Source organism: Mugil cephalus, chromosome 4 (genome assembly GCF_022458985.1).
Source record: "Mugil cephalus isolate CIBA_MC_2020 chromosome 4, CIBA_Mcephalus_1.1, whole genome shotgun sequence".
NCBI lineage: Eukaryota > Metazoa > Chordata > Actinopteri > Mugiliformes > Mugilidae > Mugil > Mugil cephalus.
The window spans coordinates 16658451-16683376 of NC_061773.1; the positions used below are offsets into that span (position 1 = coordinate 16658451).

General features: G+C 40.3%; 1 protein-coding gene across 6 annotated transcripts in view; it reads right to left on the bottom strand.

Moving 5' to 3' along the window:
- Positions 1-1646: 1646 nt before the first annotated feature.
- grip2b (glutamate receptor interacting protein 2b) overlaps positions 1647-24926 on the bottom strand; it is a 240363-nt gene continuing 217083 nt past the window's right edge. For all 6 annotated transcript variants that reach the window (XM_047582875.1, XM_047582877.1, XM_047582881.1 and 3 more), the window contains 12 exons: positions 23911-23991; positions 21603-21666; positions 21186-21331; positions 18869-19013; positions 16416-16555; positions 15415-15609; positions 15060-15216; positions 14355-14469; positions 13304-13517; positions 11638-11843; positions 9573-9719; positions 1647-8688 (listed from right to left, as the gene is read on the bottom strand). In XM_047582875.1, the coding sequence (XP_047438831.1) occupies positions 8530-8688; positions 9573-9719; positions 11638-11843; positions 13304-13517; positions 14355-14469; positions 15060-15216; positions 15415-15609; positions 16416-16555; positions 18869-19013; positions 21186-21331; positions 21603-21666; positions 23911-23991 (1769 nt within the window). In that variant the 3' untranslated portion in view covers positions 1647-8529. The remainder of the gene's footprint in view (positions 8689-9572; positions 9720-11637; positions 11844-13303; positions 13518-14354; positions 14470-15059; positions 15217-15414; positions 15610-16415; positions 16556-18868; positions 19014-21185; positions 21332-21602; positions 21667-23910; positions 23992-24926) is intronic.

Below are 24926 nucleotides of genomic sequence, written 5' to 3' on the forward strand. Positions count from 1 at the left end.
AACCGTTGGCTCGGCTGTGCTTGTGTGAGGCGTGCGCCGCGTGCGCCGCGTGTTAAACTTTCTGCATGCGTTTCCTCCGTGCCTGTATGTGCTTTCACGTGTGTGCATTTTAATGTGGCAGTTGTGCGTGTCGGGCCTGTTGCATAACAGTGGACGCTTGGGAACAATTAAGTCAGCAGAAGCAGAATGTACAGTACACACACACACACATAAAGTAATTCATGTTATTTAGCAGAGCAGGGGGGGAAATCACATGTACACACAGTTTGCACTCAGGATAGGAAACCCCATTTACAGTAAACAAGCTAGAGTACAGCTTACATTTAAACATATAAACAGATAAAAACACAACACACTTTGACTGCTAGATACATACAGTTTCTATACACAAATGCAGCTTGTTTCACCGCAACATGTGGAGCAAAGAGAATCTTATAGATGCTCACGAACTTTGTGCTTGCAAGTAGCGACCGATAAAGGTTACAGAGGCCTTTTTCGTTTTAAAGAAAAAAGAAAAAGGCACAATCATTCTCACTGAGGAAAAATATTTGGCTTAACAACTCCTTGGCAGAGAATGACTCGGTTTTCCACAGGATAACCCTAGAAATAACACACATCTCCGAAAGCTAAAATCTCTCCGTGCACGTGCTTTTGCAAATTAAATTGTTTGAGCTTATGAAGGATCTACTTGTTGATGTTTCAAATGGTCTGTGACGTGAGCTGGCGGGAAGTCTCTCTCTCGTCAGTGTTTTTGTCTCGTGTTGCAGTTGGCTGCTGGTCTTTCTGTGTGTGCTTGTATGGTTTCTACTGTCTGTCAGAACGCCTTTATTATTATTATTATTTTTTTCGATTTATCCAATTGTGGAGGATGGAAGGTCAAGTTTCTTGCAGATCCGAGCCGACTTCACTCGTCTTTGCCAGTTTTGCGGTTGCTCTGAGGAAAGTGGAGGCATAAAATTAATATTTCCCCTGATAGCTGCTGGTCAGCTCAGTTTTAGCAGCAGTTTTTGTAAATGGACTGTTTGTTCTTTGAAAAGAATAGCAAAGTGGATCCCAACATGGTTAGCGTTTGGCTTGGTTTTTGACAACCATAAATCTAGTTAAACCCAAAAAGGCTCGACAATGACAAATTCTGCTAGGTTGGACTGGGGCGATGGCACCCGCACGTCTTTGCCTGGGGCCACCCAGAACCTAGGATTGGCACGGTCTGTTTTTCACTTTCCCTGCCAACTATAGTTTTATCAGCCGTGCAATCCAAACCCATGACGCTATAGAAGAGCAAGATAAGAGCTGTAGAAGTGTGTGTGTGTGTGTGTGTTTTAAAACAAATGTGCTCATATTTGTCAGGTATGTTATATTTTGATTACAGAGAAAGCATTTTTTGAGGCCCACATTCTGGCAGATGTTAGCAAAAGTGTAGATCGTCACTTTAATAATAACCATGTGGCTATTTCTGTTTTGTTTTTTTTTCTTGTTTTTTTTCAGTGACTGATTAATTTATAGTCAACTTTGTTTTTTTCCTGTGGACTATAGTAATGAGCTTATGAACTTAATGTGCGGTCCATATACTTCTGGGATAGTTGTATATGGTGGAAGTGCAGTGTGCATCACTAAAGCCAAAATAACGACAATCCTCTCGCCCAACATAAAATTAGACATTTTATTTTTTCCTTGCTTTGAATCTTTTCTCTTCTCAAAAAGAGAAGTATAGCAGTACACTCTTTGTTTCATAGAAAAAAAAAATCAAATGACAACACCAACAAAGTTATACATTTTATTTTCCTTTTTATATAACTGTTTTGTATTTTCTTCCCATATTCTGGAAGAGTAATATTGTCGTCATAGAAAAATACTATATTACATAGAATAGAACTTTACACAGTTTGGAAAAAAATACACAATATCAACGCTTACATTATTCAAAGCCCAATCCAGACTCGTAACGGGGTTTGAAATGAATCTCAAAGTAAACACAGGAAAGGAAAATGTTTCTGGCTTTATGCAGAAAGTTCTCACGGACTGATCTGAAATATGAACCAAAGACTGGAGACAGTGAGTTTTGCTAGTTTAGAAATGTGAAGCACAGTTTTCACTAAAAGAAAATGATAGGAATACCTTATCCATCCAGAAAGCTGATGTTTAACTGGTATGGAGTAACAAGCTCATTGGTTAGCTAACAGTTGGTTAGCTTACTCCAAATTATTTGCTTAATGCAAATCTACCAGCAGTTAAATGACCAGATACTAATATTGGGTGGTAAACCCGCTTATTGCTAGTTTTCTTGCACTAAGCATATTGTAAGCTGATAATTATTTTTTTGCTTAAAGGGCAGATGTTTTATGTGCTAGCTTAATCGTTTGGCTAGGTGACTATAGGCCTAGCTTTTCTCGTGCATTCCCAATGCTATTTTTTATCTGAACAGATACTTTTGCCGCCTTCAAATGGCGTCAGCTTTACTGTGTTTACAAGAAAAGTTCCCTTGAATTGGGAATCAACGTTTCTTTACACACATTTCCTTAAACATATGACGGAGGGACTAAATCAGGATATGTCAACATACCATTCACCTCCAGCATTTTTGAAAACCTCAGCAAACGAGTTTGTGAGCTCAGAATACCCTTAGAAGAGGAAGTTCATTTGAACTTTTGTCGTGCAAGGTAAAGGAAGCCAGCATTACTCTCAATAAACAGCTCTCTTTTGTGGAATTTAAAACCCCACAAGGACTAGTTTGACCTGTTTGAGAAATGGTGTCTACTTAATTCCCAACAGCCTCACCATTTCCTATTATCCCCCCATTGCTATCCTCAGGGGTTTACACACAGCAACACTGTGTACACAATTTAGACTGCAAGCATAATGGTTTAAGTTCTAAAGACATTGTTCATGGAAGACACTAAAGTAATATTTAGGTAACCCAATTTAATTGCTATAGTTTTCCGGGAGGCATCCTGAACCAGATGATGTGGTTTTTGGGCAAACATTCAACACCATCAGATGCAGGCAAATACAGAAGATATAAATTCTGCATTCTGCTACCTTAAGCACTTGCAATACAATGAGCTTTTGTTGGTGTCTAGCAGCTGAGACTTTCCAATTTAGCCACAGCAGGGAGGAAAAACAAACCCCAAAACATCAAAACACAACTGAAAGCTTCATTTAGACTAACCGAAAGGTGTGGCTAAATGGAAACAGTCATCTGTCTTTTTCATGTGTCTCCAAAGTGGAGTTTGGAGTAATAAAAAAAAATACTGGCTTACATTGCAAAATAACAACTCATGCAAGAGGAATGCCAACACGTGCTTCATCCCCAACAGGAACTTGTTATAGAAACGCTCAGTAATGACCCGCCGCAGAAGCTGACATTAAGAGCAAGGAAGGAGGCAGTTGATGTAATTTCCCCTGCCTGCCTTTTTCCCCACTCATGAAGGGATGCAAAATAGCATCCTGGTGCAGCCTCTTAGAAAATATATTTAGTTTTTCAGGCAGGAATGATATTCATGGCAAAGCGCCTTAACTGCAGCTGATGATGTAATAAATGTTACATTATGCAATAACTGATGCTGTAACAACATCATCTAATAGGGTTTAGGGGGTAATGACTAACCGGCGTGCGTAATAAAACACTGCACACTGTCATGAAATTTTTAGAGTGACATTGCAAAGAGTGTCTCCCAAAAACTGAATACACAGTAGAACAGGAACAGGAACAGGAACATCAATCTTACATTGTTAATGTAATATATTATTTTTAGCACTTTTATATTATCGGCCAATCAGCTATAAAAGTGCTGTAATTACATTTTGTAGAGGGGTTAAATGGATTCATTTTCAGAATTTCACTCAAGTAAGGGACTTTTGTTACGGTTCTGGATTGGGCTTTAAACGGACCTTTGACCCAAAAATGCATAGGGAGTATGAATGACCACACACACATACACACATACATACATAAAAACCAACAGAACAATTTGGAAGGCTTTCCTTAGCATTTTCATTTTTTTGTCGATTTACAAAAGATATTTTTTTTGTCTTTTTTTGGCCACTTATTGCGTAAAAATCACTCAAACAAGTTTGTTTCATTGTACATGAAAATACTTACAGTGCATGGTATTCAACAGTGTGCTTCTCGTTCTGCTCAGAGAAAAAGAAATGTCCCTTTTTTTTTCATATGTGCTTGAGATTTGTGGTGTTTTCTGTCTGATATTAGGTTTCGATGGAGTGAACGGCCCACAGCCATGAGAGACATCACCACTATACAATGAAATGTACACCACCTAGTCCACGCTGTCTCGCACACATTTGCAAAAAAAGCTCATATGGAGTTTGCTCAAAATGAGTAAAACATATATGTATGTAGTGCACACACGAACCTCAGCACACAGACACACAAATGTATGCAGAGTCACATACATTTTCTCTTTCTCTCATACACATGGGTGTTCTCTAAGGGGGCAGCTGGATTCTAACTGTATTATGTAACAACGCGAGGAAAAAGAGAGAACAGAGGTTGTGATTGTTTCTGTCAGTTTTCCAATCCTTCAGAGGACAAAGACTACTCTGTACTCTCCCTTTCGCTCAAATATTCTCACATGTATTATTACCGTGTTTTATGTATTGTCTCTCCCACACACTTTTGGACACTCTATTGTGTGTACATACACTGCTGTGCAAAAGTTGTAGGCACTTTAGATTTTTTCCAAACCCCATCTTTGCCAACATTTCAGCAAGCTCGGCTTACAATTTGTTTTTCTCGGTATAGCTTTACAGTTTGAGCTAAAAGTTAAGTTTCATTGTTATTCTCTACAAGCTGGCAGCTTTAGGCCAGGTGGTAAAGTGAGATGTCTACTGATCGCAGGATTATCAATACAATCTCTGGCTAACTCATACCAAACCATCCTTGGGCAAGACAAAATTGCTTCGATAGCTTCTGCCATTGGTGCGTGAATGAGACATCCTGTAAAACACTTTCAGTACACCTAAGGTAGAAAAGCGTAATGCTGACATGTTTCCTGTTTGAATTCAATCACCACATAAGGTTCTCGCTGTAAAGCACTGTTTTAGGTTCTCGATTATCCTGTTTTTTTTGTCCTGTAACAGTATTCTTAAAATGTTGGTCAACAAGCCTTAACAATGGTCATCCAGCATCAGCGAGATCCTTCTCAAGCATGAGTTTCATGGCAGACAGCTATGTACAGATGTGCTGCAAAGGCACAAAGAAATGGGTAAGAATGGGGACAAGAAAAACAGTAGTCCATCAAGGAAACTGAGTGACGCAGACCAAAGTCACATGAAGCTGACTTCCCTTTGAAATTGGAAAACGTCCCGCAGCGCCATCCACTCACAACTGGCAGAAGCTAGGGGGATTCCGGTAGAGTCATTTACAGCTAGAAGAATAGTGGTCAGAATTGGTCTTTGGATAAAATGCCTTTCACAGACATCGAAACAAAGCCAAGTGACTCACCTATTCCTAAAACCGCAGAACCTGGTGTGCTTTAACAGAAATCGGTTTGTTTGTAGAAGGGCAGGAGAGTAATGCTGGAATGATTGTCTGCATGTAATTCTGATGCTCGGTGATGGAGAGTCAAAGATGGAGTTGGTTACATGAAAAGAAAGACTAAAAGGTCAGCCTAAATGCACAGGAGAATGCACAGCCTTTTCAGGATATTTAGAACCATCTCCGAAGTGCCTTGAAAAAAGGTGTGTAAGATAACTTACACAGACTTGGTGCTATTTTGAAGGACAAACATTGATTCAACTTTTTTAACGGCACCGTTCATGATAACAATAACACAATGAAATCATTCTCAGATTACAGCAGTGTTTACTTTGCACAGTATGATAGATGAATATTGAAAACCACACACGCTTGTATGGCTATCTTTGTGGGTTCACTGACATAACGCATTCGCTAGTCCATTACCCTAACCACCTCAACTAAGTGCCTAACTCTGACATTTACCCTAACCCTAACGCTAACCACAACTTAATTGTACCCTTTACATTAAAACACAATGTTAACCCTAACCCCTGACATCCCTGTAGAGAGGTGAGGACTGGCCCAAATGTCATCACTTTGCACATAAATCCTCTTATCAAAACTGGTCCTTAGAAGGACTACTGTACAAGAATGTGAACACACACACTCATTCTCTCACAAGTGTAGCAGCAGTGGCGCGACTGCCAGTCTCATTTCAGTTAATCCACAGATAATTGGAGCAGAGAGGATTTTGCCATTAATTGGGGAAAATCATGAAAAACAGGAGGTGAAGCAAGCAGAGGGAATGTACCAAACTAAAACAGAGAGTAATATGTTGTGCAACTGTAAGTTAAATTATATGATTTCTTTGGGTATGTGCTATTGCAATGCAATATTCCATAGAGCTGCAAAGCTGATGAGCTTTCCCAGTTTTATATAGTTTTTACTGACACGGATGTTCATGAAAACACCTCAATTTAAAAGCAGCAAACAGCAAAACTGTCAGAAGATATCAGGTTATACGGCAAAAAATGTCAAAGGTACAACCCTAGGTAAATAGCGCAGGGGCAATTGTAACATAAAAAATGATGTTTAATTGAATTTACTACAACTCTGATTTGCATTAGTAAAGGCTACAGAGGGCTATTAATAGTTTAGTGTAAGTATCAAGCCATGACACATGGTTTATAAGAAACAAAGCTGAAATTAGCAAAAGTGGTGGCCAAAACCTTCAAACTTTGGTATGATACACAATACTGAGGACATCATACAAGACGCACAAGAACTCCATTCCACTCTACAAATTTCTACAAATTAGACTTTCCCCTAAAGCAGCCCTACAAAATAAAGTAAAAATATAAAGTTCGCTATGCGTATTTTAGTTGGTCCAATCAAGTCTGTACAGCAGATACTGTATATGCACACTTCCAGACAGACACATAAACAAATGCGAAGGCAGATAATGATACAAATGTTATGATTGCATGTCCTTCCACTGTGCATGCTAGTCCTGTTTCAAAAATGGTAAGCGTGTGTGAGAGAGACTTATTCAGTGGCATTCTGGTGAATTCCCTCTGTTTGCTGATGACGCCATACATTTTGCTCATAATCATTGTGCAGCAAAGGAGGGACAGTAGTCTTCAGTGTAACCTATTTCTTTAGATTTGAACCATCAGCGATTTTGTCTGTCAAGGTTAACTGAGATGTATGCAAGAGAGAATTAAAAGGGAACCCATTTTACACATTTACTGCAGAATTTAACCATACTGTATAACTATGTTCTCATTGGTCAATTTTACCTCCACTGGACTTCAGACCTCAAAACCCAATTAAATGTCTAAAATAACATATGCACAGTCATACGTTTCAATACAGTGCACAGCACCTTCAATAGCATACCTAATCATGGTCTCTATTTAAAAAGTATTTAAAGTAACTACTGCTCTTTGAATTCATATGTAGGCAGTAAAAGGCAATGGGATGAATCCAGTGCTCTCAGACAACCTGTAGTGTGATTTGGCAATGTTTCATCAATGTTTGGCACAAAAACAATAATGATCAAACATTTCTAAAAATAGTGGGTAGATGTTCTTCTGTTGGCAACACAGTTTTTTCCCCCGCAAGGCATCTCCACATGCACGACTGCACATTTGGGATGGAGCATGAGTTTCCTTCCAGAAGGCTTGGAAATCATTTGTCTTCCATTTGATGATTGTAAGAAACAACAACAAAAAAAATAAATAAATAAGAACAGTTTGGCAGTTGTGATCTCCTTGTCTCTCCATCTGTCTTCCAAAATGAGCTGACAAAAGAGCTAAACATGACCATAGCAGAAGATAACTCTAGGTAATTTCAAGGGAGCAGCATTATTTGAGCTAACTATTAGCAGCATTACGGACTTCTACAATGGCTACATCTGTACGGCGTGGTTGAAACTCCTTTTGAGACATAGCCTTACATAAAACAAAATAAAATCTGCAAACAGCAAGGCGGTTTTACTTGTAATTTCTGAATATCACTTCGATATCTTATAATAAGGCAGATCCCTCTGGTACCACCAGCATTGTTGATTCATGTGAGCCTATGGACTGATATTAAAATCAGGTGATATTATCCCACCCGTATGACAGGTTTTTATTTATTTGTTTTAAAACAAACTCTTTAGAGTCAGGGTTAGTTAAAGTGGCACTTTAAATAACACAGTGAGGGCACCAAACCAGTTGTCAGGAGAGCCTTTTTCCCTGCACTGTGGTAGTGCTTATGTAGAGAATAATATGGTATGGTAACAGTTCAACCCAGAATGAATGGGATGATGTGACTGTGTGAGCATGCAAATGTCAGGATGTGTGTTTATAGTATGAGTCTTTGTGTTTGAGTAGAATTATTGCAAGCCGGTGGAGTGTGTCTGTGTGCATTTTGGCCAGCTCTGGTAGGTAAAGGTTTACACTTCTACATCAGTTGTGAAGAACTGTCTGAGTGTAGCGTAGTGTATGCGTGTGTGTGTGTGTGAGTGTATATGTCTAGAGGAAAATCTATTTTTGTGTTTGTGTGTGTTACAGGTCTAGTGGGTGGTCTAGAGTATTGTTGTTGTCTTCTGGATCTTCGTTGGCCAGCGGGTTGCGGCTGATGACCAGCTCTAGTCTGTCTCCAGCCTCTGTGATAAGAGGCACTGCCAGGCAGCAGTCAAAGTCCCTTGTCCGTACGTGGTTCACCTGGACAAAGATGGAGACACGACAATGAAAAACAATAACATAAACCAGCTGTTTAAGACTAACTGACAATTATCAAATACACCTTAGATCTTATTTTTGTGGCAATACTATGACTTGAATTTAAAATGAGTCAGATAAGTTGGAAAAATCCCAAGGTTGTTGTAAGAGTTTGTACAGGTGAAGTGAATCAACAATAGTTTAGCCCTCCTGGGGTTATCTGGTTTCTCTGAGCCTGATATCAACCAACCGGATAACTGGTATCACAAAGCTGGTTATCAACTGGCTCTGTTGACTTAAGGTTAGCCTTTCCTGACATGAGTGCCTTTGTGAGACTGAGGAAGATTTCTTTATTAAAAGTGACCAGAAAAGTGGTACTACACTGGGCAATGTAAGATATATTAAGCTAACTAACTCATTAATATGTAAAAACTCTAAAAGAAAATAAAAAACAATATAATAATAATAATAATAATGTCCAGTTAAAAGAGTAAAGCTAAGGATAAGAGTTGTTTCAGGAATATTTGTAAGAGAGTGATTATCATTGTATTATTTCATGTGGCAATGTGTGGTGGTGATCTGACTGGTCATTAGCCTGGCTCTGGTAAATACTCTTGGATTCGCGTATAACTAACATATGATCTATCCTGCTAAAAGTAAATCAACTTTATGACGCTGCAAAATCCGAAAATTAAATTCTATGCTATGTGGTTTATAAGCACACAAATAAACTGCTTACAAACTCCATATGCACTGGAAAGTAGTGGTGCCACAATACCCATTAGCATGTGCTCTGAAGCAGTCCTCATTTAGTTCGTGCTGTTTTTACAATATCGGTGTCATTAATAACAACTTCTAACAAGTACACTGACTCCCTTCTTTCTCACCTGCAGGATCCTGTCATAGGGCCTGAGCCCGGATCGGTCTGCTGGGCCATCAGGTCTGATCATGTTGACGTAAACGCCTTTCTCTAAGAAGCCGTCTGACACGCTGAAACCAAAGTCATCGCTCTCTGGGTCCTTTATCACTGTTACCTTGAGAAGGCACACAAGGATGTCGAGTTTCTGGTAAAACTGAAGTTAAGTTTAATCCTTAAATACACAAAATCAAGTGTAGCCTATGGGAAATAATTACTTGAGTAAGTGTTTTGTCAAAAAAGTCAACAAAGATTGTCTGCAAAGCAGCCAGACAAGGGACAAAATGATTCCTATCTAAAAATTCACTTACATAACTCGAAAAGTAGTTAATGGCCATCTGCTGTTTAGTAGTCTCAGTCTTCAGAAAAACTAAACTGCTGTGTTCATGTCAAACTGATCTGGGGAATGGTAATGTAAAGAGTAAAGATTTGCTTTGGCATCGTTAGCTATTGGTTGCACCTTTAGTAGGAAACAGGAAACACAGTAAATGTCTAAAATCAGAACTTTAGTGGGATAAATGGGTAGCCAAGTAATTAAATTGCTAGGTGTAACACACAGAAATATGTAAAAAGACTGCTAACCCCACAAAAATACAAGTGTTGATACAGGTGTATTGTAACATTAAACCATTCTGTTGTTCTGTTGTTTAAATCATTGTTAGTTTTTACCATTATTTGACTTCATACCAAGAGCCGATTGTGCAGTTACTGTACATACAATCCTCCTACAAATACAGAGGATTGGTATGTATTCTGTTTTACATACTGTGCATCCATATTGGTTACTTACTTGGTTACTGACAGATAACTGAATGTCGAATAAGTCCAAAACGGCTGCTGATAACAAAAGGCCTACTCTCAATATATGATTACAGGAAAAATACAACACAGAGGTCTTTACACATGGTAATGGATGCCAGCTGTTTTCATAATAACTGTGGGTTAGCAAAAAATCAAAAGGTACTATGGTGATGTATGAATAATGTACGATCTTTCATTGAGAAGCAGTTTAAGGCTGCAACATTCTGGATGTTAGCCAATGAGCCTATTGGTAAAACCACTAAGGATTTAGTTTGCTTTAATGTATTTTCTCCCTGTGGCAAACAAATGCATCTCTTGTTTTGGCTCTGGGTTTGACAACCCTGAATAGACTGCTGCACAGAAGCATGAAGACATGGAGCTGCCAGCCCAACAGTTGCCTAAGGGGGCTGGAAAACTGTATTGTAGATTCTACATAATGCAATGTAAAACCGTAGCAATGTCTTCTTAAAGTCCAAGTTATTTCTTCAGACTTTTCAAGCTTGAGCCAAAAACATTGTGCACACTAGCTCACTGGGACTTTTTTGGGCCAACCTTGAACTTATTAGTAACAATGATGTTTTTCCTGTGTATGAACACTTAAAATACAAGACACCCACACAACATAACTTAGACAAGTGAACATGTTTTTGTGTTGATAGTCATTCAATGGGTACTGTGGTGGGCAGAAGGACTTGAGCAGCTGGACAGTACAGAGCTGGAGGTAAGCTAGCTGAACCTAACAGGTTTTGTTTGATGTATTATGAAATGTGCTTATTCCTGGCCATAAGCCACCTTCCAAAAGTTTTGTGAGCACTGTCACGTTGCCAGGAATGGGTGGATGGATATGTCAAGAACAACATCACCAAACCGCAAAAATTAAATTTTGGCATTTCTATTTATGTATGGATTAAATAAACTATAGCACAGTAAGAAAGAAAATACAGTATGCGCATTTCCCAAACTGTTTTTTAAGCCGAACTAAGGCTCTTAACTGTAAACTGGATGACCTGGATTATGAAATCATCTAATGTCAAAAGCACACATCATTATTTTTCATTTTTTTTCATCTTCATCAATTATCATGATGTATTCCCAGCATAAATTGATGAATTTGTGTTTCTCAGCAAGGAATCAGTCCCAGTTCTAAAGTTAAGCTGTTACTGTACCTTGTCAAGGTCGGTCTTAACCCAGGACAGAAACTACGTCATATCAGAACCAGGAGAGGCTGAACTCACTTTGTGGAGCTCCAGAGGTGTTGGGGAAAGAATCCCCTGCATCTCCTCTTTGATCCGACGGGACTCCCACGTTCTCTCTGATACTCGTAATGAGGCCTTGGACTTGGGCTCATGGTGTAGAAGAGGGGATTGGTTATCTTGGAGGATGTGGGCCCCCTGGTGCAGGTGCCCTTCCTGGTTATAATGCATCTCCTCGTGCAGGTGGTCTTGTTGGAGGGGATTGATTTTAAAGTGAGTAATCTTACCAACATTTAGTAAACAGCGGCAAACAATTTGTTATGCACTGCTCAAGAAAATTAAAGGAACACTAAGGAACACTACACTACAAACAAAGTGTAGGGTCTGACAGTGGCTGTTGTCTAGCCTGTGGAGGTCTGTACATCTCTCTGTACGTCTCTCTGCAGATATATCTCCCCAGACCACACTGACCCATCACCAAATCGGTCATGATGAGTGATCTTACAGGCAGCATATCATACTCCATGGTTTCTCCAAGCCCTTTCACATCTGTCATATGTGCTCAGGGTGAACCATCTCTCATCCGTGAAAAGCACAGGACACCATTGGTGGACCTTATAATTCTGATGTCCTACAGACACCTTCATGGCCTACGTCACTGTGACGTCTCGGTGTTAGCTGGAGGCAAACACTGTCACTGTCAACCGGGAAAAACGTTGTCTTGCTGTATATTTGGAGCCAAAACTGAAAATTTAAAAACACTAACTTGATGTTTTATCACATACCAGCCACTGCCAGTCGTAGACAACTTTGGTTTGGCTAAAAGAAAGGATTAGAGTGAGACAATCAGCAATGTGCACACTTGATATCAGGTCAGATTAACATGTCATGCATCATCAGTTTCAGCCTGGATAATGTTATGGGTTAGAATAAATTATGACTGAAATTACATTAAGTTAATCATTCAATCAGTCAATCAGCTGCGTTGAGCAATGTTAGTTGCATGTTTCAGGGGTACCCAAGTTGAAGTTGCATTTACTACTTTACCCTCCACATTGGTTCCACTTACTTCTTGCAATATCTTTGTTGGAGACTCTTCACTTGATAAAGACAGACTAGACTTCGTTCCTTCTGTGTCCTCCTTTAGTCAAATCGTCCATCCAGTGAGTGAGAGTGTTGGGGTCGGTGAATATAGTCCCATCAGTCAGAGTCTCGGGGAGTCAGTGTATTAGTATATTCTCTAACATATGCGTTTTCTTCTTCCATTCTTGTGAAAACAGTCCATTGAAACATGCAAACCGATCTTTTGAAGATCTTTTGCCTCCAGCTAAACCCCGCCCCTCATAAAACATCACACATTCTGTGGTCATGTCCAGCTGTCCTAGAGTAACTGACTGCCTCCTGGAATCTCCTCCATGTTGTTGAGACTGTGCTGAGAAAGACAGTATACCTGGCAATAACATGTATTGATGTGCAATTGTAGAGGAGCTGGATCATTTGCCAAAAGCAAAAAAACTCCCTCTGCTACTTAAATGACGAGATGAATATCCCAGAAGTTTGACTTGATGCTAAACTTAACTCTGATTAAAAGTGTTCCTTTAATTTTTTTGAAGCAGTGGATTATGATTTTTCTACATTAAGAGGTCATTGCATTACATATTTTCTTTTCCTTGTCAGAAATTTGGATATTGGAGAAACAGCCACAGACCTTGGTGGAGTTGGGCCTCTTCATGTAGGTGCGCTTCCTCATGTAGATGGGCTCCTTGGTGGAGGTGTGTACCCTGGTGAAGAAGATTTCCTTGGTGCAGGAGAGAATTTCTTCGCAATGGGCTCATCCTGTTGTGACTCAGTATGGGCTCAGCTGGAGGCTTGTTGACACCTTCTACACCCAGACTAATGGCTGTGCCTGTCATGATGGATGCCTGTGCACACACACACTTCAACTCACGTGAATGCTAACACTGCAGTATCTACAATAGACACTGTGTATGCATGTGATGCTCCTCTAATGAATACTCAATGAGAGGTATTACATTTTATTTGAAAACATAATCAACATGTACGTTTGCACAACTACCACACAACCATAACCATTTTTTAATACTGTGATGTCTCTGCTGTGGACATGTTATGGTGTCAAACTCATTTTAGTTCAGGGAGTCACATACAGCCCAATTTGATTTGAAGCAGGCCAGACCACTAATATAATGGCATACTTATGTATAAATAATGACAAGTCTAAGATTTCCCTTTTGTTTTAGTGCAAAGAAGTACAAGTACATCATGACAGTGTTTACATTTAATGAACTATCGTTTTATAAAACACTTTATGAACAACCTGAAAAGACCTGAACAAACTGAGTGCAATCGTTTTGCATTGCTGCTGTTTAGCTCTGGATATCGTGTTCTGTCTGCTACTCTTACTGAAAGAGTGGAGAAATCAGGAAGGGCAATTAAACTTGTATATACAATACACACACTTTACAAATTCATGCCGCGAGCCAGATCAGACTGTCTGGTGGTCCGGTTTTGACCTGCGGGTCATAAGTTTGACAACCCTTGTCTACGTAGATGCTAATTCTGGAAAACATAATTAACATATAATGTGACTTGTGTGATAAATTCATCTAGTGCAGCAGGTTGTTGTTGAACAATAGGTTACACGGCCAAAAATCCACGTACGTGAGCTATTTATGCAGTTGGCTGAGTAAGTTAGATGTCAGTGTGTGCTAGCTGTGGGTGCTAAAATGCTAACTGACCTCTATCTCTCTGAGCAGTTCTGACTGGCCACAGGTCTCCAAGTCCTCCAGTGCCTGACACCAGTAACTGTCGTCTGGATCCAACAGAATACCGTCTGGTGGTTGGCCAATAAATCTGGGACACACACAAAAACAAGTTTCATCCATACAATAATAAAAAAAAAAAAATCAAATACCAAAACATAAATAACATGTACAATTGAACTGGGTAAAAATCACCAATGGAGCTCAAATAAGCATAAACCGATGTCTATGTAGGACAAGACTATTTGTTCTGGTTGAATCCAACATGAGTAATCTTTTAACACTCAGTGTCCCCAACTGACAAGATTAATTCACTTTCACTGTGCAGCTGATTTTTCTCTCCACCCCCACCAGTGTTATATAACTCCAGTGAATGTTATGATCCTCGCAAGGCTTAACCTCCTGATTCATCACCGTACACATGGATACAAACACACAGATACTTCGTCAGCCTCACTGACTCCATGACTCAACCTCCACATTGAAGTGTACAATGTACCACAAACACGTGGTGCTGATACTGCCAGAGAATAAAATGCAACCTTCTGTTTTAAAGCCTCAATATTTGCCTGCAGAAAATAAAATGAGGGAAGGATTACACAGTCAGCAGTTAGACCATCTCAATCAGCACGGTAGATGAACTGTGTAGACACTATTCCTTGTTAAATAAACATGTCCTACCCCGGTGGTTTGTCCCAATCATCCTCACTGAAACCTCCATCGCTGAACGGGTAGTTCTTCCGGCGTCCAGGTGGAGGTGTTGTGCTGCGCTGCTGTTTGGCGCTACGCCACTCGTGTGGATGGAGAGTGATACCGGCTGCCTGATGGCTGTATGTACCTGCACAGGGAGAAGACAATTACTGAATGTCACCCTTTAGTATTTTAAAACTGTTGTATTTTAAACCAACTGCCAAAAGACACACATTTGCATCATGCTCCATCTTTGACAAATGGTTGCTGCGTATACTCTGTACGTGTTGATATGTATATTTACTGTGGCCCTTTTACCATCTAGGGGCGCTAAAACGAAGCTCACCCTGACTGCCGTAGCCTGCGTCCAGACCCGAGCCATCCCACGACTCCATGGCTGAGTCGACGCTGGGTATAGTTGTGGAGTAGAGCTCAGATAGCTTATTGGTCTGTTGACTGTCTGTCAGATCGTCCTCCTCTGTGTCGCTGATCTCATTCTCTGTCGTGTCCTCTGCCTCTGCTGCTTTTCTTTCTTCTATATCTTGAAGAGAAAAAAAAAATTCAATTAGTTTTTCAGACGAGATTGACTGAGCATTTCTCAATACGCATTCTAGTCTGTACTCATTCGCTGCCTAAGTAGTGTTCCAATTTAAAGTACCATTTGACCATGTATGGTCCAGAAGCCTGGACGTGTTCATGCCCCAGTTATCCCCGGATGCATTTCATGGGTGTCACCACCTGCGTCCTCATGCCTGTGCATTAGGGTTGAACTCGTCAAATCCAAATTACAAGGAACGTAATCCTGAATGATAGCGTGTGCGTATTGCTGGAAGTTGTGAAAATAAAGTAACTAGGTCGAAGTTGACAGAGCAAACATGAGGGATGAGGGATCAAGATCGAGAGGTGAGGGCTGCGACTCCTAGATCTTAAAGGCTCAGGGAAACCAGCCAGCGCTCCCGGTTACCCAAATTGAGACCTGCACACTAAGGTACTTGCAGAAAACAGACAAGCAACAAAACAAGGCAAGGGGGCAAACACAGAAGAGGCCCTACTGCGGCAGACGTCATAGGTAAACACAGGTGGAGGGACGCAGACAGAATTTTCTTTCCAAATGGCGAGTGGTGACGCAGAGAGAAGCGCTCTAGCGACATATTAATGTCCTGCCACAAAGACATCGTTGAATGGATGGAGCTTTTCAACTGAAGCCACAGCAGGCTGGCTAACTAGTTCATCTTTTCACTGCATCTTTCTAGACGCCTTTTTTGGAAATGCGAATGCTTGCAGAACTTGTTATGCACCACTTCTGCAGAACAAATGTTTTATTATAGTCACTCTTTTCATACTCACTGTCGAGTTGTTTTTTTATCTTGAGGGTGACCGTCTCTCCGGCCATCTGCAGGAGGTGGATGGCTTCGCTCAGCGGCTTGCCTTTCAGGCTGACGCTGTTGATAGCCAGGATCCTATCCCCTACATGTATAGCCCCTGTCCTGAGCGCACACACACACACACACACCAAAAAAACATACAAATAGGAAACAGCATAGATAAAGGTACAAAAAATAGACCTGAGTGCCATTCCCAGACGCAACACGTGGCACAAGGTTAAATGTGTCGACATGATTACTCAAAAAGATTTTAATGAGCCCGCAACGCCTCCAGATAGGGCCCAACAGCATTGAGTTTATGCTCTTAATAGAGGGGATTAGACAAATACTAAACACTGGAGTGCCACAGCGGAGTTTGTCCATTTAATTTAAAATGGTTCAGATTTAAAGTCTGCTCTAGGGTCGCAACAAGGTGAAATAACAACACCGCTCCCTTTAATCCCCCTATCACCAGCCACCGTAATAAACCTGGCATAGCATAAAATGCATAACAATGCTGTTATCTCGTGGCCTATTTTGACAGAGATATCGCTCATTTTGATGTTTTATCTGACACTCGGGCTCGTGACCCCATATATCGCATGTACCCACTTTAAACTTAAAAGCGATTGAAGCCAGAGAAGTGTTAGGTTGCCTGCACTTCATCACTGACGTCCCTATTTACCTTCGATGCGTTTAATTTCCTTAAGTCACACAAATGCAGACGGACGTTGATAACGTCAGTATTCTTGCACCTTCTTCCGTGTCAAGCTGCAGAAAGTTTATATATAGAGAGCGGTTTTGCCATCAGGGCTGAAGTCTTTTATCGTCCACAGTTTAGAACAGGAAATAGAACAATTACATCACAAACTCCAAGAAACGGGGACACAGAGTGCACGCGCGCACATGTAGAAGGGCAAGCATTATGCTGCCTCCCTGGGTGTGTTTTCGGTGAAATAACACAGGAACCTGTTATAAAAGATGACATTTTGTAGTGAAAAAGTTGCTCTGCGGCAAGCTGAATTCACCGAGGGATGTGTATGACTCAGAGGAACCGAGAAACAGTTATGTCACCTTCTGCACGGTCTCGTTGCTGTGGACATTGGCTGCCGGCCCATTTCACATATATTATTATATCATCTGTCATCACTTCATTATAAATGGCGCCTGTTGTAAGCTTGGCTGCTGGAGGGGAACCCTTCTATTTATTGCCCAAGGCTGCCGCTATAATTTCTCCTAATAAGGTTATTACCACACTAACAAGAAGATCCTAATAAGCCCACATGAGCTGGTTCCTCAGCAGGGTATAAATCTCTGCACGTGTAGTCACGATACCAATAAGTTTTAAACATTTTTTTTTTCCAGCCCACAAAACAATAATTACTCCAATCCAGACACAGCTGTTCAACTGTCTAAATAGCCCATATCTCATTAATGAGTGGATGATTAATTCTTAATAAATGTTTCCAGGAGCAGAATGAGTGTCTTCAGAATGTCCTGTTTTACAAAAGGGATAAAAACCTACAAGCCACAATGAGTTAGGGTTAACGATACGATTTTCTGACGATTATTTATTTATTTTTGTTAACAGCATGAGCTTGTAGACAAATTGACAAAATCCTTTAATTATTGCAATAAATGCATAAACACATATATATTTAGATATATGAAAACTACAAACTATATTTTATCTTTAACAAATTAAAGAGAATCCCTTTCTATTTCATTTTATCTGAGGTAGTGTAAACTGCGCAATAGAATGCATATGTCTTTTATCTCAGCAACAAAAGCATAAATAAAAAAGTGGATCTTTAAAACAAATCCCACATCAAAATAACTAAATGAACAATACAAATAAACAAAATCTCTTCCAATAAACAAGCTAATACTGAATACCGGACGATGTCGGACACGTAGTTTGGTATGACGTCGATCAAGTGAACTCAAAACTTGATTACGCCCTCTACTGTTTAAAAAGGGAATCGCGATTTATTTTTCACCTCGGCTGATTTCAATCGTCACGCCTTCATATTGATTTTTAACTGTCTCGCGAAGCATCGTTACATCCCTATTGCAAGAGCAATAAGTGAATTATTACATAATCTAATCACTAGAATAAGATTAACAAACGATATTACAAAGTACTAGCTAAGGCTACGGATATAAACACAAAACGCTTACCACAAAAGACTTTTTGTGTAGTTATGCTCGTTTTGTCTGATGATGAACAAAAAGATCACAAATACGAGATGCTACGCACATTGAACAGTTAGATGTATTGTAAGACTGATGAAATGAGTATTAAAAAAGCCTTAATTGTTGTATAGGTCATTTGAGAGCCGTTACACTGGTACTGAAGAGCATCAAATCTCCAGCTGCAGCGGCTTTTTTTTAATGGGCGCGTCGTATCGTGTGTCTCTGTGTGTGTTTCTGTACCTCTCAGCCAGGCCTCTCTTGGTGAGGCCTGATATAGTGATGGGGTCAAAAGGCTCCTCGGTGCCTGAGATGGTGATACCCAGAGGGCCTCCGTACCGCTTCAGTTCCACCGTGTAGATGATGCTGCCTGACGTCTCCTGCTCATCTGGCACACACAAAACATGCGCGTTAATCTGAGGTTTCAGCTCCGAGGAGCGTGTGATAGTCTAGTACGTTCCTCATCTGATATGCAAACACACACACACAAACACACACCAGGTTCACAAGGCGATGCTGCACCAGATTACCTGCTCACTTAAGACGCAAACACACAAACAGATTTCGCCGGAGAAGTAGGTCAAAACTCAAGACTGCTGGTGAGGAAGATTCCGTTTCCATGGCAACCAGGGGGAAGACTGCCTTGTCATCACAGAGGGTGAATATATCACCACAGGACGTTATTCCCTGCGCTTGTATGTGTGAGTGCATGTGATTGCAGACGCCTAATAGGGCACGATTACGCAAGTGCTCTCTCGAGTCCACGTGTGCGGTTCTTTGCATCGCGCCACATCACATCGAAATGCACAGTGGAAAATCGTGACATGGATGCACTCATGACATTTATGCACATCAGCCGCAACAGTAAGACCAAAGGCCGGCCGCACTGGAAAGACTGCTAAGGAACAGCTCAAGAAAGACGGGTTTTATGCAGCGCCCACACAAACTGAGAATAAAATGAGCATTTCTGATCCTCTCAGAAAAGCTGAACATCTGCCTTAATCTTGAAAGCTGAAAAAGAGAAATCTCCATTGGACTACCTTTGTGCTTTTGTTTCCAGCCTGACCGTAAAGAGAGTAGGGACAACTGCAGCCAATAACTTTCAAAAAATATTAGCCAGGAACGAACATTTTCCTAAATAAAATAAATGTAAAGCTTTCATTCAGAGATTCCTACAGAGAGTGAAGTAGGCCAAACATACTGAACACTAAAATAGGCCAGGTGGATCAAGGGAGGCGAGGGTAGAGGTCCCAGCAGGGACACTTAAAGAGAGAGAGGTGAGCTATGAGAAGCAGCTTGACAGCCGGCAGGAAGCTGAGCCCCGCATCAGAGACTGAGATTATATTTTTATGAAGAAAAAAAAAAAAAAAATGAAATGGATTAACATGAACTAACATTTGATTATTTGTAGGAGGTCACTTCAGTTGAATTTACTGAATCACTCATGTTACATAAGGTAACAAACAAAAGTGGCTTAACTGCGCACAAATCAAGTTCGCCGTCATGCTTAATCATCTCCCGTAAAGGCCCAGTCCGGGCCAAAAACTTGTCTATGCAGCCTCCAAACTCCATCTGTGGGATGTGCTGCTACAAGTCAGATCCACAGAGACCACGCTAAGCTGCTCCCAGTATCCAGCAGATCCCGTTGCCTTTGTCCCAGTGGCAGAAAGAACAGGATCCGCTAATATATTCCCCCGATGTATGAGAGCTGTTTCGGTAGCGATATTAGGCAGGTGGCTTTAATATTGTGGCGCTGTATGTGTATTGAACTTGTTGAATCTTACATATTCAACTGCGTAGACGTGAGATTTGTAATGTATCCATGTGGCCTTGCACAAGGGTTGTTTGCCGGATTAATACTGCTGCACGTTGTTCCTAGCATTCACATCTTTGCATACATCAGATATATTTATTTATTTTTCACGTTTTGTGTATAATTTTGGGGTGTCAACCTCGTACTAGTTTGTGGACCACATACAAGCCAATTTGATCTCAAGTGTAGCTGGATCAGAAACATAATAATATAATAACCTATAAGTAACGACAACTCCACCCTTTTTCCATTTGTTTTAGTCCGAAGAAGAACAAATAAATTAAGAGAATGTTTACTTTAATTTAATGAACTATATTTAAAAAAAAAAAAAAAGAAATTCCTGCTGTATAGTCTTGGGTCTCTATCTTGTGTTTTGTCCACTTCTCTTTTTAAAGCAGTGGACACATTATTAATAATAGTTATTTTTATTGAAAATCCTGTGGGCCAGATTAGACCCTCAGGTGGGCCACTTACAGCCCACAGGCCTTATGTTTTACACCTGTGATGTACACATAGTTCCAGATGGAGTAGACGCAATCTACAGACAGCAGCACCACCTGGTGGTCAGACGCTGCTATTTCTCTATTTGAACTGCCATGCACTCAACTGAAAACTACTGTAAATAAATAAAAGCAGTGAATAATATTGTTTCAAGCTGAAACAAATGTAATCTTTTTTCAGTGACCTTTTTCTCAACTCATTATAATCACGTTTAGCACAAAGAATAAACTACAGTCACAGAACTACCTGAGTTGTCTTCGTCTTTTCGTATCTTTAGTTTGACCAGCTCCTCGCACTGCTGGAGGATCTGCTCCGCGTCATCTTTGGAGCAATTATCCAGTCTGATGTTGTCAATGGCCAACAGCTTGTCACCGGGCTCCAGCGTTCCTGTTCTGGAGGAGAGGAAGAGAAAGCAAGGAGAGAGGTCAGTCCCACCACGGTCGGCTGCACCACAGGATGAAATAATAACACAACCTACTCCGTGCTTCCCAGAGTGAAACCTAGAGCTGCACAGGTGAAGTTAGTCCAAATGTGCATCACGTAGAATATTTTCGTAATCATGCAGTTGTGCTTCAGTGCATTAATCAAAAAGGAGAAAGGAGAAATTAAGCTCTGAGAAAAAGCCTCGTGTTATTCCTGTAGGAGAATCTGACTGGAAGGTACCTGTGAGCCATGCTGCCCTTCTTGATGTCAGAAATGATGAGAGGCTCTCCCTGCTTCTTACTGGCTGTGGACGGAGAGGACATCAGAGTGTGTAGTAAATCAGTAGGAATCATTGAGGAGAATAATTATGACAGTAACATGGCCCCACACGTCAGGGACACCAGCAAAAATAAAATGTCTTTTATTAGTTTTAGATGAGAATAATAAATAACCAACTTTAACTGTACACAGAAGGAAATTCTTTCTCTACATGTGACACATCCATTCAATTGGAGCACGGCTGAAATCTGAAACAATCAAACAGATCTATTTATTTATCATATATTTATTTTTATTTTAATAACGACATCGACAATCAACTTGCAATTAGATATTACCCCAAAGTCGGAAGCCCTGAACAACCACTTGCAATCAGAGGATGGCACCATTGTACCAATCCTCTCTCAGAGTCTGCCACAGTAGAACAACCTTAACATATCACTACAAAGTGAAACTCTGTATGTCATTTATATTTTGACAGAACCACACCTGAGAGTCATCAGAGACGATTCACTAAATAAAGAGGTCAGGTCTAGGGGTGATTAGGGTTTACTTAGTTTGCATAGGGAAATCAGTTATACACGCCTACTACTGTCTGAAGGAGCTCACCAGTTTGAGGATTCCACTGAAGAATCTTCTGGTCATAAAAGCACTTCTCTGTCTTTGGGACACTTCCTAACGTACCCATGTTTCAGTTTTGTGTTGCATATTTCAAGTTTATTATGGGGACACGTAGGACAGGGAACATGTGGTTTAGCTTGGTAACAGCAAACACTGAAGACAGATGCAGATCATTACACCAGGATGTTAGTCTAATGCTACACTGTATCACCCTGAGCAAACATATATTAGACATGTATCATTCACCTAGACCAGGCAAGGCAACCCCACCCCATGGGCAATGACACTCCTTGATGGCAACTACAAAAAACATGAAAAACAGCACAAGGTGTTGACCTGGCCTCCAAATTCATTTCTGATCAACTATCTGTGGGATGGTCCACAGAGGCTCCTCCCCTCAGCCCATAGGACCCAGTCATGTTGTTATGCCTGATCAGCGTTAAACATAATTGCCATTTCAACATGATCAACATGTATATACAGCAGACATCGGCGCTACTTGTGAGAAGAACAATCCTGCATGTTAAAGTGCTAAAAAGAAGGAAAGTTAAACCTCTTACCAACCATCACTTCCTGTGACCGTCTATCGATCAGTTCATTTAGATTTCTTGCATCTCTGGCCATATTGCTGGAGTTATTTTATGCAAGTTTTATGTTTTATTCATTATATTTATTCATCGACCTGGCCAGAGTGCACAACGCAATCAATGTTTCAGCTGAACTGTGACTTTATGACTTTATCTATATCTGGTGAGTATTGCATTTACATACACTAAATCATATTGTCAAGATCCTAAGCATTAAATATCCCACACTTCCTTGAGAAGGCTGAATGCACGGACTCGACCAAAATATATAACAACGGTCGCTTAGATTGAACCGTACTGAAGTTTACCCAGTTGACTTCAGTTATATTGCAGTTGAAGATTGAATGTAAGTAATTTCCACTAAACCTTTACACTGAAGTGTGAGATGACTAACTTCATAAATAACCACAATAAAAACATTTTGACACGTCAGAGTGAAAGCTCTCTGTTTATGTTTTGCACTTAACATTTTGGCAATGGACTTCCTATTATTTTAAATGCACCATGGACAGATATCATTGTTGAACACCTCTTCTCATAACCATGAGCGATTAATCTTCCGCTTCAATGGTCTCCATTATTCTCAAATGATTAACAGGATATTTGAGCTTGACTACAGGGATTTAAGGAACATTAGTGTTTTATGTTTTAAGTTTTATCATGTCAAAGTCAGCACTCCAGTCCTTCTTTGAGGTGTTTATCGGACCTATTCAAGCTCTACGACACTAAGGGAGTGCTTTTCTTTATGGATTCTATGCATGAGTTGTCTTCACCAAACTGCTTCCAAAACATATGATGTAAATTATAACGCTGCAGGAACAAGATTTTCCTCAGCTGGAAGTAAGTGCAACAGATATAAGTAGGGTTGAGCTCACGCTGTGTAAGACCACAGGCATCAAGATGATAAACCGTGTCTATCGCGTTTTACAAACATTGTCGCTTTTCATAGCTGAACCTCCACAACGATACATGTCTCCTCATGTGGAATTTAAACATTCTGCGAGCTGCTGTTTAAAACACAGAATCGATGATGTGACCATGTCTGCAGTGTGTGTTCCTACCACTGATGGTGAGGCCCAGCTCCACTCCCCTTTTCTTCGGCAGCTTGACGTGGAAAGTGCCACTACTAGGCACCACTGACTCTGCGACAGAAACACACACACACAGTGTTAAGCACACGGAGAAGGGCCACTGGCATACTAAGAAACCAATAAGTCTGTTAATTTCTGCTAAACGTTCGTAATTACAAGGCATCGGGCTCTTGCTCTTATCTCCCCCTGAACTGCTGCTCCCCAGGCGTGACTCATGACTCCACCGGTGAAACGGCTCTACACCCACTCATAAGCATGCAGAGTGAAAACTTTAAAATCTGATGCAGCAAAAACAGACACTTTGGAATTTATTCCTGGTGAGGAAACAGCTTCTAAAATCCACCCGTCCATTACGTTTATGGTGACAATGTTTGTTGTTAACGTTGTGCCGTGGTTTAATCCTCTTTTGTAGAGCCTTGTTTCAAAGCTATCACCATATTATTGTATGGTAATTTCAGTCACATCAACATTCCTCCTCCCCCATCGCTGTTTTTAACTCAAAACTTAAAGACGTGAGTTAAATTAACGACGAAAATTAAATTGTGTTCAATATCAAAAATTTGCAATGAATGATGAAGTTAAGGAGAAGATATGAATTCAAATAACTGTAATGTTTAGATTAATTACTATACTGACTCATTAAATGAATGTTAACATCACGCTCTTTACAAAATTACAAAGCCTTGGAACTTTTGGAACCCAAATTTCTCGGCACAATAACGGCCCAAAAATGAATGAAACAGGACACAGCGGCTTCTTACATGAAATAAATTAAATGTCAGCAATCATCGATTCAGAACACAGTCTATATTTGAACAAAGTCCCTTTGTATGAAGACTTAAAGGATTGGCTAAAACCTTTGTGTGAGTTCAGAAACTTTTTTTTTCCAGATTGTAATTTTCTGTGGCTTTTACACAGCAATCATAGCTAAAGACCATAATACACTGCATGGACTAGGGAATGTTTTGGACTGGGTTAAAAGCACG